At 39.5% G+C, this 13,322-nt stretch overlaps 1 protein-coding gene and 1 pseudogene across 2 annotated transcripts; one reads left to right on the plus strand and one right to left on the minus strand.

Annotated features, from left to right (window-relative positions):
* Nucleotides 1-591: 591 nt before the first annotated feature.
* On the plus strand, nt 592-2,202 carry SOCS5 (suppressor of cytokine signaling 5; the record flags this gene model as incomplete). Its single annotated transcript, XM_080711188.1, has 1 exon — nt 592-2,202. One exon carries the CDS (start codon nt 592-594, stop codon nt 2,200-2,202), a length of 1,611 nt encoding a protein of 536 aa, XP_080567314.1.
* Nucleotides 2,203-9,072: 6,870 nt separating this feature from the next.
* LOC308273961 (pancreatic progenitor cell differentiation and proliferation factor-like) lies at nt 9,073-9,422 on the minus strand (annotated as a pseudogene). Its single transcript has one exon. The product of its transcript is annotated as a pancreatic progenitor cell differentiation and proliferation factor-like (transcript).
* Between the last annotated feature and the right edge of the window lie 3,900 nt (nt 9,423-13,322).

Genomic DNA, 13,322 nt, shown 5'->3' on the forward strand with positions numbered 1-13,322 from the left:
GGAAGGCTGAGACAGGAAGATCACAGTTCGCAGACAGCCTTGGCTACGTAGTAAGGCCCTTTGCAACTCAGTGAAACCTGTTTCAAAATTGAGAATAAAAAGTAGAGCTGAGGGTGTTGTTTGGAGGCAGAACACCCCTGGGTTCAATCCCCAGTACTGCAAAAAAAAAGAAAGAAGAAAGAATGAAATTCATTAGAAAGTTTAATGTTAATGTTTTTCAACAATATATTTTCTTTTAAAGTACTTGAGATAGTGTTTTAGTTATTTGAAGTAAGGAGACAAAAATCAGCCTGATAACATGATAGTAAAATTGGGTTGCTGCCTGAGCAAAAAAAGTCGGAGTCTAATAGCAAGAGTGTGTTTCCTTTAACTTGAGTTCAGGCTGTTTTGTCCAAAAGAAGTGAGGAATAGTGGTCACTCCCACTGCAGAGCCTGGTCACCTGAGCACTGCTGAACAGAATGTTTGCCTGGTGTTAGCAAGGCAGAATAAGGCAAATTCTCATTGTTGCAATTCCCAGTGAGAAGGGGTGACACATGCCACTTTGATTAATTTTTCTTCTTTTTCTATTTTGTCTTTAGGTCTTATAATCAATGGATAAAGTGGGAAAAATGTGGAATAACTTCAAATACAGGTGTCAGAATCTTTTCAGTCATGAGGGAGGAAGCCGTAATGAAAATGTGGACATGAACTCCAACAGATGTTTGTCTGTCAAAGAGAAAAACATCAGTTTGGGAGACTTATCTCCTCAGCAGCAAAGCAGCCCTTTAAGAGAAAATGTTGCCTTACAACTGGAATTAAGCCCATCAAAGAATTCTTCAAGGAGAAACCAAAATTGTGCCACTGAAATTCCTCAAATTGTTGAAATCAGCTTTGAGAAGGATAATGATTCATGTGTCACTCCAGGGACAAGATTCACACGAAGAGATTCCTACTCTCGACATGCCCCATGGGGTGGGAAGAAAAAACATTCCTTTTCCACAAAGACCCAGAGCTCACTGGACACTGATAAAAAGTCCAGCAGAACGCGAAGTGGACTTCAGAGGCGAGAGCGGCGCTACGGAGTGAGCTCTGCACATGATGTGGACAGTGTCCCCGGCAGGGCCCTGGGGAGCCGCTCGCTGACGCAGAGGCTACAGGACACTGTGGGCTTGTGTTTTCCCATGAGAACTTACAGCAAGCAGTCAAAGCCCCTCTTTTCCAATAAAAGAAAAATACATCTTTCTGAATTAATGCTTGAGAAATGCCCTTTTCCTGCTGGCTCAGATTTAGCCCAAAAGTGGCATTTGATTAAACAGCATACAGCTCCTGTGAGCCCACATTCAACATTTTTTGATACATTTGATCCATCTTTGGTTTCTACAGAAGATGAAGAAGATAGACTGAGAGAAAGAAGGAGGCTAAGTATTGAAGAAGGGGTAGATCCCCCTCCCAATGCACAAATACATACATTTGAAGCTACTGCACAGGTTAATCCATTATATAAACTGGGACCAAAGTTAGCTCCTGGAATGACAGAAATAAGTGGAGACAGTTGTGCAATTCCACAAGCTAACTGTGACTCGGAAGAGGACACGACCACACTGTGTTTGCAGTCAAGGAGACAGAAGCAGCGTCAGGTATCTGGAGATAGCCATGCCCACGTTAGCAGACAGGGAGCCTGGAAGGTCCATACACAGATTGATTACATACACTGCCTTGTACCCGATTTGCTTCAGATCACAGGGAATCCCTGTTACTGGGGAGTGATGGACCGTTATGAAGCAGAAGCCCTACTTGAAGGGAAACCTGAAGGCACATTTTTGCTCAGGGACTCTGCACAAGAGGACTACCTCTTCTCTGTGAGCTTCCGCCGCTACAACAGATCCCTGCATGCCCGAATTGAACAGTGGAATCACAACTTCAGTTTTGATGCCCACGACCCATGCGTGTTTCACTCCTCCACTGTAACAGGACTTCTAGAACATTACAAAGATCCCAGCTCCTGCATGTTTTTTGAACCATTGCTTACTATATCACTGAACAGGACTTTTCCTTTCAGCCTGCAGTATATCTGCCGTGCGGTGATCTGCAGGTGCACTACTTATGATGGAATCGATGGTCTCCCTCTGCCGTCAATGTTACAGGATTTTTTAAAAGAATATCATTATAAACAAAAAGTTAGAGTTCGCTGGTTAGAACGAGAACCAGTCAAGGCAAAGTAAACACTGCTGTCCCCAAAGGGCATTACCTAGGTTTGCTTTCCTATGCATCAGACAGTATACCTGTAGGAAGCACAGTATCAGTGCTTGGTTTTTTCATACAGTATGTAAGCTTAGTTATTAGTCTCTGTCAGATGCAACCTGCTGTTACTCAGACAAATGTGGTGCCTATTGAAACAACAGGATAGAGCTACAGGTGTTCAGTAAGGCTATGAAAACATTTGCCCATTTAGCTAAGTTCAGTTTTTAACAGTAATTAGTGAGGCAACTCTGGAGCATTTGCTATGAAGAATTCTATTTCTTACTAAAGAACAAATGAAAAGTGGGTGAGTATTTCAGCAGTCTGACTAATGTTTGAAATTATTTTTTTAAGAGTTTTTTATAACCTTCCAAAAGTAGTGATGTTTGTAGTTATGATAAATCAAGCTTTGGAAGTCCCAAATAAATAAATAACTGCCTTCCTTTTAGGAAAAAAAAATGCAATTTTCTGGCCACAAGGGCATAGTGCAGTTCACTTAAGTGTTGATGTAGTTTTATCATCGGTTTCCTTTTCTCTTCTGCAAAAGGTACTGTTAAGTAAACCAGGTTTTCTAAATAGTCATTCTTAAAATTTCAGACACACAAAGTTAGTAGTAGAATTTTATTTAAGGGCCCTAGGTATTTTTTAATGAGTGCTTTAACTTAAAACAGGCATTTGGAATAGCTGCTGCAATTATAGTTCTGTGTGTGATTTTTTTTAAGTTGACCTATGTAGTCTAAATATTGTTTCAAGTTGGATCTTTTACTATACCCATGCGTTTGTGAACCATGAAGAAAATAAGGACGCCTAAACAAGTCAGATAATAGTAACTACCATAGTTGCTAATCTTAAAATTATTGTTAAACTATAATAATGTGGATGGCAGTACTTATCTCTTTGTTGTAAACTCTCATAGTTGAGTCATTTAAGTATAATTTATAGAATTTCAGTGCAGTTATTTCTTACTGGGAAAAACTGAAAACAAAATCGCAGATTTAAAAGGTACTGTAAAACCATTGTATCTGTACATAACTTAGCACCTTTTTGTCACTTAGAATAGTATGTAATACCACTTGAGTGAGCGCTTTGGGAAGTATTATCAAGTTCTAGTGGTTGCTTCTTAGTATTGAACTGGATTTTCAGTTCTGTCCTAGACATTTTGCACTCTAGTAGCCAAACCCATTCTTGTGTCTGTTTGTTAATGTGCTCTGCACCACTGGTGTGTGCTCCTTAGTTTCCTTACCAGCTGCTACAGAAGGTTATTTTATATCCATATGGTTATTGCCAAGGCTACAAAAAAGGAAAAGCTATATTCGTATGCAACACTAACCCTTTGACTGCTAATGTATGTTTCTGCTTGCTGTGCCTTGTTATGGCTGCTTTTTTTGTGCTAATAAAGTATGTTTGGTGTTCTCCTTGTATATCTGCTATTTTATACATTTGCAACAGTTTCTCTTGTACATGGAATAGATTGGGGTTTTTAAATAAGCATTATCTGACAACCTACTATAGTTAATGCAGATTTACCTAAGTCTACTATTGACTGATCAGAATAAGCTAACTCTAAATTTGATGCTTTACATACATCTTTCTAATTGTAATCACAAATACTGTGGAACAGTATCTATAGTTACTGAAAATTACTGTCAGTTTTAGATTACAACAGAAAACTCACAGAAATATAACTATTGAATTCTGTAAGCAGAAGATTGAAATTGTTAATAACTAGCAAAGGAATATTTATAGCATCCAACTGCATCAGAAAGAGGTTACCTAAAGTCTTGTAAAGTAATACTAGTACATCAGCACTGTTTGTTGGTTTGGGGACCATTTTTTAATTGATAATAAATAAATTAAATCAATTAAATACCCAAAATGTAGAACTTTAACCAAAGACTTGTCCATTTTAATGAAAAATGGGGATTGAAGGGACTATAATTTCTGTTACTTCTAATAGAAGTCCCTGAAGGACATATACCAAAGTGTTTGAGAACTTTGTCCAAACCTACTTTAAAGCATTATGTGCAATTAAGTTATGACATAATTATATTGCATAATTGTTGAGTCCGTTCTGAGCTTATAATGTACCTGGAAAATAAACCTCGCAAGATTAAAGTCCATACTGATTATTGGAAAAGGACTATATATGCAAGAAAGATGGTATTGTGAAGAGGTAACTTGAAACTCCAAGAAAGCACTTGATGTTTTTATATGCTTGTAGCAAATTGTTGTTCTAACTGTAGTTTTATAGAAAGTATTAATGCTTTTATGTATTCCAGAATTTTCATATGTTAAATGGACATTGTTTTAAATGTACAAACTATTTGAGTTTATGTAAGCATGTATACACTGTGCTAAAAGTCATGTTTCAGTTTTTGTGTATTAATATGCAACTTTTGATTTAATTTTTTCTTAAAATATTAGTGGCTTACATCTTAAAGAAGAAAAATCACCAGCATGAAAGTGCACCTAAGTTTATATTTACTGTGTCCTTTTCTGAATCCCATTGTAGCCTATCAACTAAATTTGTGTTTTTATTGTTTGCTTGGTTTTTTTTTTTTCGTGTATTTTATTACAAACCAGGAAATTGGGGCATATCTTCATAGTTGAAATAACACAAGGAAGGGTTGTTTTGATTCATATCCATGCTCATTCATTTCCTTCCCCTACACATATACCCCTCTCTTTAATATGAACATATAAATGTGTATATTTATGTATATATGTGGATATACATTCATATATTTTGATGTTGATATTACCTTGGACAATACTATTGTTAATGATTTAAAATAATTTTAGGGACCTTATTCTATAGATACTACCTGCGGAATATTCTTGTCCTATTCAGATTGAGTCATAATTAAATTTATCTTAGACGAAAAAGAAAAAGCAAAATCATTCTTCACAGACCAATCTGTGTTCTTATGGTCTTTTAGAAAGTTATATAAGATTCATAATGGCTTGTACCATTAAGGTTGATACTTGAATCCCAAGCTTCATTTTGACAGAATCCAAAGTTGATGAACTTTTTATTTGATCATTTGATCTGGTTGCTATTGATTTTCGTCCCAAAGCTTCTTTTGCTCCCTGGCACTAAACACTGATCTGATAAGTTTTATCAAAGACTGACTTTAAACCTTATTTGTATAGCAAATAGCAAAAATTGGCTTTTAGTAGAAGTGAAGAGCCCATGTGTGAGGCAGAACCCTAAGAGAGATACACAGTCCATCTCAGAGTGCGCAGCCAAGAGAACATCACGTGCATTTATTCACTTACGCTGTATCCTCAGCATGTGTAGTTTTGCTTCAGTGAGATACAATAAAAATGCACACAGAGGACTGGCTGAAGGGTGACACATTTTCAAAGAGAACACTGGTGCTTGGTGTGAGTGCATAAAAAATTGTGTCCAAGAGGCTCCGGTTTTGTTGCTTTTTTTTTAAACAACTGGTACAGAACATAAACTTTATAAATAGTATGTTCCTAGGGGCCTTGCGGTGGTATTTTTGTGGGAGGTAATTGTGGGAGTTAGGGGTGTGGAGACTTTTCCACTGAAAGGTATAGATGATTTGGAGCAATTGGTTTCAAGCTCGGGAATCTTCATTGAATATTTAGCTTCCGCTGTTCATTAATCAAATGTTTATTGAAGACCCATGGGTCAGTCACAGTTTTAGGTGATGGGCGAGATAGTGAAAGAGGGAATGAGAATCGGCCTTGAGTCACTTTCTTAGAGTATGTACTCAGATTATACTCCAGAAGGCTCTTTGTCTGAGTTAGCATGGAGCTAGGATTCTTAGGCCAGGGAAATCCATTCATTTAGAGTAAATGTGATGCAAAAACTTGGTTACTGACCATTTTTGAAATAAAATTTGAGTGGAAGATGAAGCTCCTCACCTCACTGAATTTCTAAACTAGTGGAGGCACAGGCAAATATTAAAGTGCATAATGAGAGAATTTGTAGAAATAGATGAATTAAAAACTTCATTTGTGATAAGGAACCACAAAAATGACCTAGGTGGAATCGAGTGTTCGAGAGTAATTTAGCAGATGGTGGGAGCCACTGTGTGGCTGGTTGAGGCAAAGGACGAGTGGAAAAGGGCAGGGTGGGGTGGAGAGCCCGCCACAGGCCGTAGCATCTGCAGGTGCTGGACTGGGCTGTGTGAGGCCAGCCAGGCGGCAAGACCCACACTATAACCAGGAAGGGCAAGTTGAGAAGTCCTGTGATTTCACCCAGATCAGACTGGTGATATTGGAAGTCAACTCATCTCAAGTTACCACAAAAAAAAAAAAAAAAAAATAGCGCAATTTTGAGTAAGGAGAAGCAATCAGTTTTCTTCAGATTTCTGGCTAAATAAGTTAGTCTTTTCCAAATTTCAACAAATCATAATAAAGCCAAGCTGCTTCTCCCATTTAACATAAATAATGTATCCCATCTTTTAAGGTAAGACCATTTAATATAATGCATTGCTTTAAATAAAACATGAATAATATGTATTTGAAAGGCACATTTTAATGTGAAAAAATTTAATATTGGATTAAGTAAGAAAACACTCAAAGTAGGACAGCTTGCCATATTTACAAAGAGAAAATAAGAAAATTAGGCTACCTCAAGTGACAATGTATATTTAACAAAAATGCTTAGAAAAAGTAGCAAAGCAAGATTTAAGAGGGAGTTACTGAACTCATTCCCCAAAAAGCTTATATTTATCTCATTTCTCAGAGTGTAAACTACTTTGAGTTTTATTGTTCAGTGGTAGTAGTACACATAGAAGCATAGAGCATTATTGCCCAAACATTTCTTTCTCTATGTGCTTTCTAAATATTCCATTCTAACCAAAATTCAAAAGATGTTAATGCTTTATTAAATGTAAATCTGTCATCACACTGGATACTTTAACCTTTCCCATCTATCTTAAACTTATCTAATTATGCACTTAATCCTGCCTTTTCATTTTACTTATTTTTTGCAGTATGGAATGGAGTCCAGGGGTACTCTACATCTGAGCTACACCCCCAGCCCTTATTTTTATTTTGAGACAAGGTCTCACTAAATTGCCAAGGCTGGCCTTGAATTTGCAATCTGCTTTTTAGTCTCCCAAATAGCTGGAATGATAGACATATGCTACCACATCTCGTTTATTTGCTTCTATTCATAAAAGGGTAATTATTTTAAATAGTACTTTTTTAACCCCATAAGTCATTTAAAATTGAACTGGAATACTGTAAAACTTTAAAGCTTTATCACCCAATTTTACAAATATTTTAGGTAACCTTGGGTGTGATTGAGACAATATTGAATTTTAATAGCATTAAAAGAATAGAAATAGTAGTTCCAACACTGATTATACATATGTAAACTATCTTTAAAATGTTATGTTTTAACAATTTCTTTCCTAATTAGAATAGAACTAAAAGGCTAAAATTATTTTCTAGATTTGCTATGCTAAATGTCTTAATCCTTGCTTATCAGTGATAGAAGCAAAGTATACGTAAGGACCTACATTTGGTCTATAAGCAAGTAATTTTGGCAGAGGCTGAACGATGTACGTAAAGTAACCTAGGGGAAAGCTTTGAGGATCGTTTCCTGACCAGCAGACAAACCATATATAACCTGATGCAGCAGGCAGCTTATTATGTAATACACAAGGTTTCCCTGAGCTTTGATGCCTGGCTAAGCAGGGTTAAGTTGTCCAAGGTCGCAGAGAGACTGTCAGAAATACATCTCAATGCCGGGTCTTTGGCCGGAGCCTGCGCTTCGATCTACAAGAATATGCTTTTGGGATCTGAATTTTGTCATCCAAATTATAGTTTCTTCCCTTTATTCTCTTGCTATATTTCAAAGCAACAAGTTATTTGCTTATTTATTATACCAAGGATTGAACCCAGAGTTACTACCACTAAGCTATATATCCAACTCTTTATTTTTAAATTCTGTTTTCCTAAATTTTGAGACAGGGTTTCGCTAAACAACTTGGAGTCCTTCCTCCTGCCTCAACTTTCCAAGTAACTGGGATTACAGGTATGTGCCACCATGCACATTACAGGTATGGGCCACTGTAGGATTTAAACTGATAAAAATAGATTACAACCATTGATTTAAAAAAATGCCAAAAGAGCCGGGCATAGTGGCACACGCTTGTAATCCCCGCGCTTGGGAGGCGGAGACGGGAGGATCACGAAGGTTCAAAGCCAGCCGTGCTGGCTTAAGAGACCCTGTTTCCAAAAATGAAAAAGTATAAAATAGGTCTGGGAGTGTAGTCCAGAGGTAGAAGGGCTTCCAGGAACCCCAGTACCACCAAAAAAAAAAAAAAAAAAGCCAAAAGAGCAAATTGGAATCAATGCCTACTCTCCATATGTTACTCAGGAGGTGCTCCAATGGCGCCACTGGCTGGACCCAGTACTACTGCCCTGCTCACTGCGCTCCTCTCACTGTGGCCAGCTTTCCAAAGCTCCAACACTGCAGTGTCCTTCCCACCTCAGGCCTTGGCCCAGGCTGCGCCTCTTGGAATTGTCACATCCCAGTCTTTACAGCGAGATAGATTCTTTTCATTCTTTATACCTAAGGCTGTCACCTCAGATCTGCTGACGCCAACTTGAGACTTCCTAATACTATTCTCTGTCTTGACTTTGTTTTCTTCATATAGTCTTTATTACTAAACTTTGCAAATATTTTTATTTTGACTACTCTTGAGAGCCTATGAGCAGAAACCAGTTCTTTTTTCTTTTTTCACATGTCTGCCCGCTACTTGGAGCTTATTTTGTGCTTGGACCAAGGCACAGTTATGGGGATCTGGACCGGCCAGGAGGGGAGGGGTCTTTCGGTGGTCTCTCGCCTCCTGCTAGTGGGTGCTGCCTTAATGTATCTGCGCTAGCCTGAGGTGCCACCTGGTCAGGGCTGAACCTGACACAGGCCTGCTGTTGGGCTGTTTTCGGGCGGTTTCAGGGGCCACGCCACGGGTGTCCATGCAGCTGGAGGCCTGGGAGGATTCCGAGCGCTCTGGGGACTCCAACACCGTGGCCACGAACGGGAGGGTGGACTTCCCAAAGAAGAAGCTGGCCCACCAGTGACCCGGGGCGGCCTTGGGGAGACCGGGGTGGTGGGGGATGGCTTCCCGCAGGAGCTGCTGCTGGAGGAGGAGCCCAGGCGGCGCCGGTAGTAGTCGTGCGTGGCCATGAGCGAGCCGCTGGAAGGGATGGCCGCCATGCTTCGCCTGTGGGCTGGAGGAGACCTCCGCGGCGGCCCGCTCGCGGGTGGAGGGCCGGGCGCTGGGCCGCGGAGCGCATTGGCAGGGGTGGCTGCGGGAGGCTGCTCCTCCACCCGGACCCCACGCGGGCTGCGCACGCCAGCAGAAACCATTTCTATCTTGTTCTTTTATCCTGCTTCTAGGATAGTGCATAATTTATACAAAGTAGTGTCATGAATTGTCCTTGGTAATCCCATGCTGGTTACTTTTCTAAATTATCGCAGGCCTTGGTTTTAATTATCTAACCGAGAATGTGGCCCAGGGTTATGCCAAGTTCCTTAGTGAGTAGTTTGTAGACTCCCCTTAGTTGAAGATAGGGCTCAGCCAGACATGTGGGTGTGGTTACCCTCCTGTGATCCCAATACTTGGGAGGCTGAGACAGGAGGATTGCAGATTCAAGGCTAGCCTCGGCAATTTAGCAAGTTCCTTTTTCAAAATTTTAAAAATAGGGTTGGGGTGTAGCCCAGAGGTAGAACACCTCTGAGTTTAGTCCCCAGCACCACAAGAAGAAAGGAAGAGAGCCCACTTCTCTGGACTTCCAACATGCCTTTTATTTTCCTCAACTCCTCTGACAATTCAAACTTAAAGACCTTATTTACAGGCTCTTAGTTTCCCGAGGAAAAAAAGTCCAGATAGGGTATTTGAACATATTTATAGTAACTCTTTGTCTCATTCTTCACCATTCAGACTGATTCCTTCTTGACAGCATTTGTTCTTTTTCAGAAAATCTAGGAATGTAATAGGAATTAGATATCTGAGCTTATCATTAGCAAATCATGTACTGTTCACTCATTGTCTATCTCAAATATTCCTAAAGCTGTGTGTGTGGTTCAAGTCAGAACACTCCCAGAAGTAGGGTGAGATATCTTGGTCAGTGTATCTGGATCACCCTCTTTAGTCATGCACAGCTGTCTAGCAGATTAAAAAAAAAAACAACAATAAAATAATTCATCCTTAAAACCCTGTACCTAGCCGGATGTAGTGGCACATCCTTGTAATCCCCACGTTTGGGAGGCTGAGACAGGAGGATCGCACAGGTTCGAAGCCAGCCTCAGCTACTTAGTGAGGCTCTCAGCAACTTAGTGAGACTCTGTTTCAAAATATAAAATATAAAATATAGGTCTGGGAGTATAGCCCGGAGGTAGAAAGCCCCTGGGTTCCACCCACAGTACCACCAAAAAATCAAAAACAAACAAAACAAAAAAAACCCCTGTACTTGAAGATAAAATACCCTATGCTAAAAGCACAACTAGATATTTAAAAGAACTCAGAATAAGTTTATCAAAATCAGAAAATTGCCGGGCGTGGTGGCGCACGCTTGTAATCCCCGCGCTTGGGAGGCAGAGACAGGAGGATCACGCAGGTTTGAAGCCAGTTGCGCGCGCTGGCTTAGGAGACCCTGTTTCCAAATAAAAACACAAAATAGGTGTCTGGGAGTGGAGCCCAGAGGTAGAAGGGCTTTCAGGAACCCCAGTACCACAAAAAAAAAAAAAATCAGAAAATTGGAAATATGTCATTTTGGAACTTTTAAAAAGTATTTAAGATTGATTTCACATGAAAAATACATATTGTATTTTCTTCCTGAATATCTAGAATGCAGGGCCACATGGATGATAAATTAAGATGGGCCCATTTCAACTGTGTTCCCTCATCATCTGTTTCCCCAATCTTGTTTTCATAATTAGTGTCCTCCTTTATACATTAGATTTTTTAAGTGTATATTCTCCCCTCCTCCAAGCTGTTTGAGTAACTTCTTACAAGTTTCAACAAAAGAAGATTGGTGTGGGTAGTGATAAGTACAGAAAAGTAATTCTTTAGGATAAAAAGGTGTCAGGATATAACACCTTAAAACTCTTTAGGGCTTCAGTAAAAACATGACAGAGTGCTGCTTTGGAGATGGAAATACTTGAAGTACGCTGTCATGCTGTAAATGGTTTGTGATTCCAGTCTCAATATATGAACTTGACCTCTAGTGGACAGGTGCAGGATTACTCTTCATTCCACACTGAATGAAGAGTCTCACAGGGACCCGCGTGTTCATGAATGGATATTCAGTGGGTACTGTGCCGTCTCTTGTGGTATGGGCATGAAGCTGTTCATCTAGGAAGCTTTTAAAAAGAGACAAAGAGCTAAATAATAAGATGACCTTCTTATGGAGAATGGAGAAGCCGTGGGTAATACAGAGAACAAGTGACTGGTGGGAAACAGCAGGGCAGATCTAAATTTTGTATGGAGTTTTGAGATTCCAGGGAGTCAGAGTAAGAGACAGAGGCTCAGGTTTGGGGTCTCATACTCCTGTCATCTTGGTGATATCATAGTTACTCTTGACCCTTGTTTCTTCCTGTCACTAAGAAAATAATGCAAGTTTACCTCATAGAATCATATTTTGAAAATCATCTCATGAAAAATGGCAGAAAGCACCAATCATTAATTTTCAGAACTGTGTGGCACTTAGGTATGTGAGTATAAGAGCAGATTTACTTGAGAGAGAGAGAGAGAGAGAGAGAGAGAGAGAGAGAGAGAGAGAGAGAGAGTGAGTGTGTGTTTTGCCAGGAATTACACCCAGGATTACATACATGCTAGGCAAATCCTCACCCACTGAGCTACATTCTCAGTCCTGAATATAAGATTTAATCTAACAAGCTACTCTTGAAGCCAGGCATAGTGGCACACACCTATAAATTCAATACTTGGGAGACTGAGACAGGAAGATCACAGTTTCCGGGGCAGTCTCTCAGAAACCTAGTGAGACCCCATTTCAAAACAAAAAATAAAAAGGGGCTAGTGGTGTAGCTCAGAGGTAGAATACCCCTAGGTTCAATCCCAGAACTACCATTACCAAAAGGAAAAAAAAAGAAGGAAGCTTCTCTATATGACATTTTTTCCCAAAGAACTCAAATTTATTTCTTAGCTGTGTAACTTGTCAGACTGCCTGGGTCCTAACTCAGCTCAGTCACCTATTAACTGGTAACTCTTCTCAGGATTGATTTCTTCTTCTACCTACTTCATTGGGGTGTGGGCATATGAAGTGGAATAATCTTTGAGAAGTGTATACATAGCACTGTGCCTGTCACATAGTTAAGTGCCCAATAAGCGATTTTTATTTTCTTTGTCCATTCATGGAAATACAGTACTGAAATAGAGTTTCTGGCCAAAAGTATATAGTCTTTTTTTTCTGTAGAAGGCTTCACTGAAATGTAAGTTTAGCCGGCAGTTCTACTATATAGTTTGTTTAATGTGGAGTTTTATAGAAGGATGTAGTCAAAACGTTGAGACATTATCTCTAAATCATCATGGGGGGAAATCCATAAAACATCTTGCTCAGAAAATTGTTGAGAAGCAGATGGAATAAAGCAAACTATAATTCTATTCAAATTTTATTTTATACTCATGAAATGTTTTCGTTTTCACCAAGTCAAAGAATTTATCTTTAGAACCAATAAAAGTATAATTATAAGTTTAGTTTGTGGTTTTATATCCTCATAGAAACGTGAAAATGCATGTAAAAAGGAAAGAAAGTTTTCATTATTTTTCTCCAAATATACTCTGTGTGTGTGTGTGTGTGTGTGTGTGTGTGTGTGTGTGTGTGTGTGTTTACTGGGGATTAAACCCAAAAGGCTTAGCTCTGAGGTAGACCCCCAGCCGTTTTATATATTTTGTTTTGGAAACACGGTATTCCTAGATTGCTGAGAGTCTTGCTATGTTGCTGAGGCCAGTCTTGAACCTACAGTCCTCCTGTCTCAGCCTTCCAAAAACTGAGATTACAGACATGTGCCACCACACCCTGCTCCATTCTATCTTATAAACTTGGTATTGAGTATAGGACCACGAAACATACATGCACAGCACGGGGCATGGCT

Source organism: Muscardinus avellanarius, assembly GCF_963383645.1.
Source record: "Muscardinus avellanarius genome assembly, chromosome: 15".
Taxonomy (NCBI): domain Eukaryota; kingdom Metazoa; phylum Chordata; class Mammalia; order Rodentia; family Gliridae; genus Muscardinus; species Muscardinus avellanarius.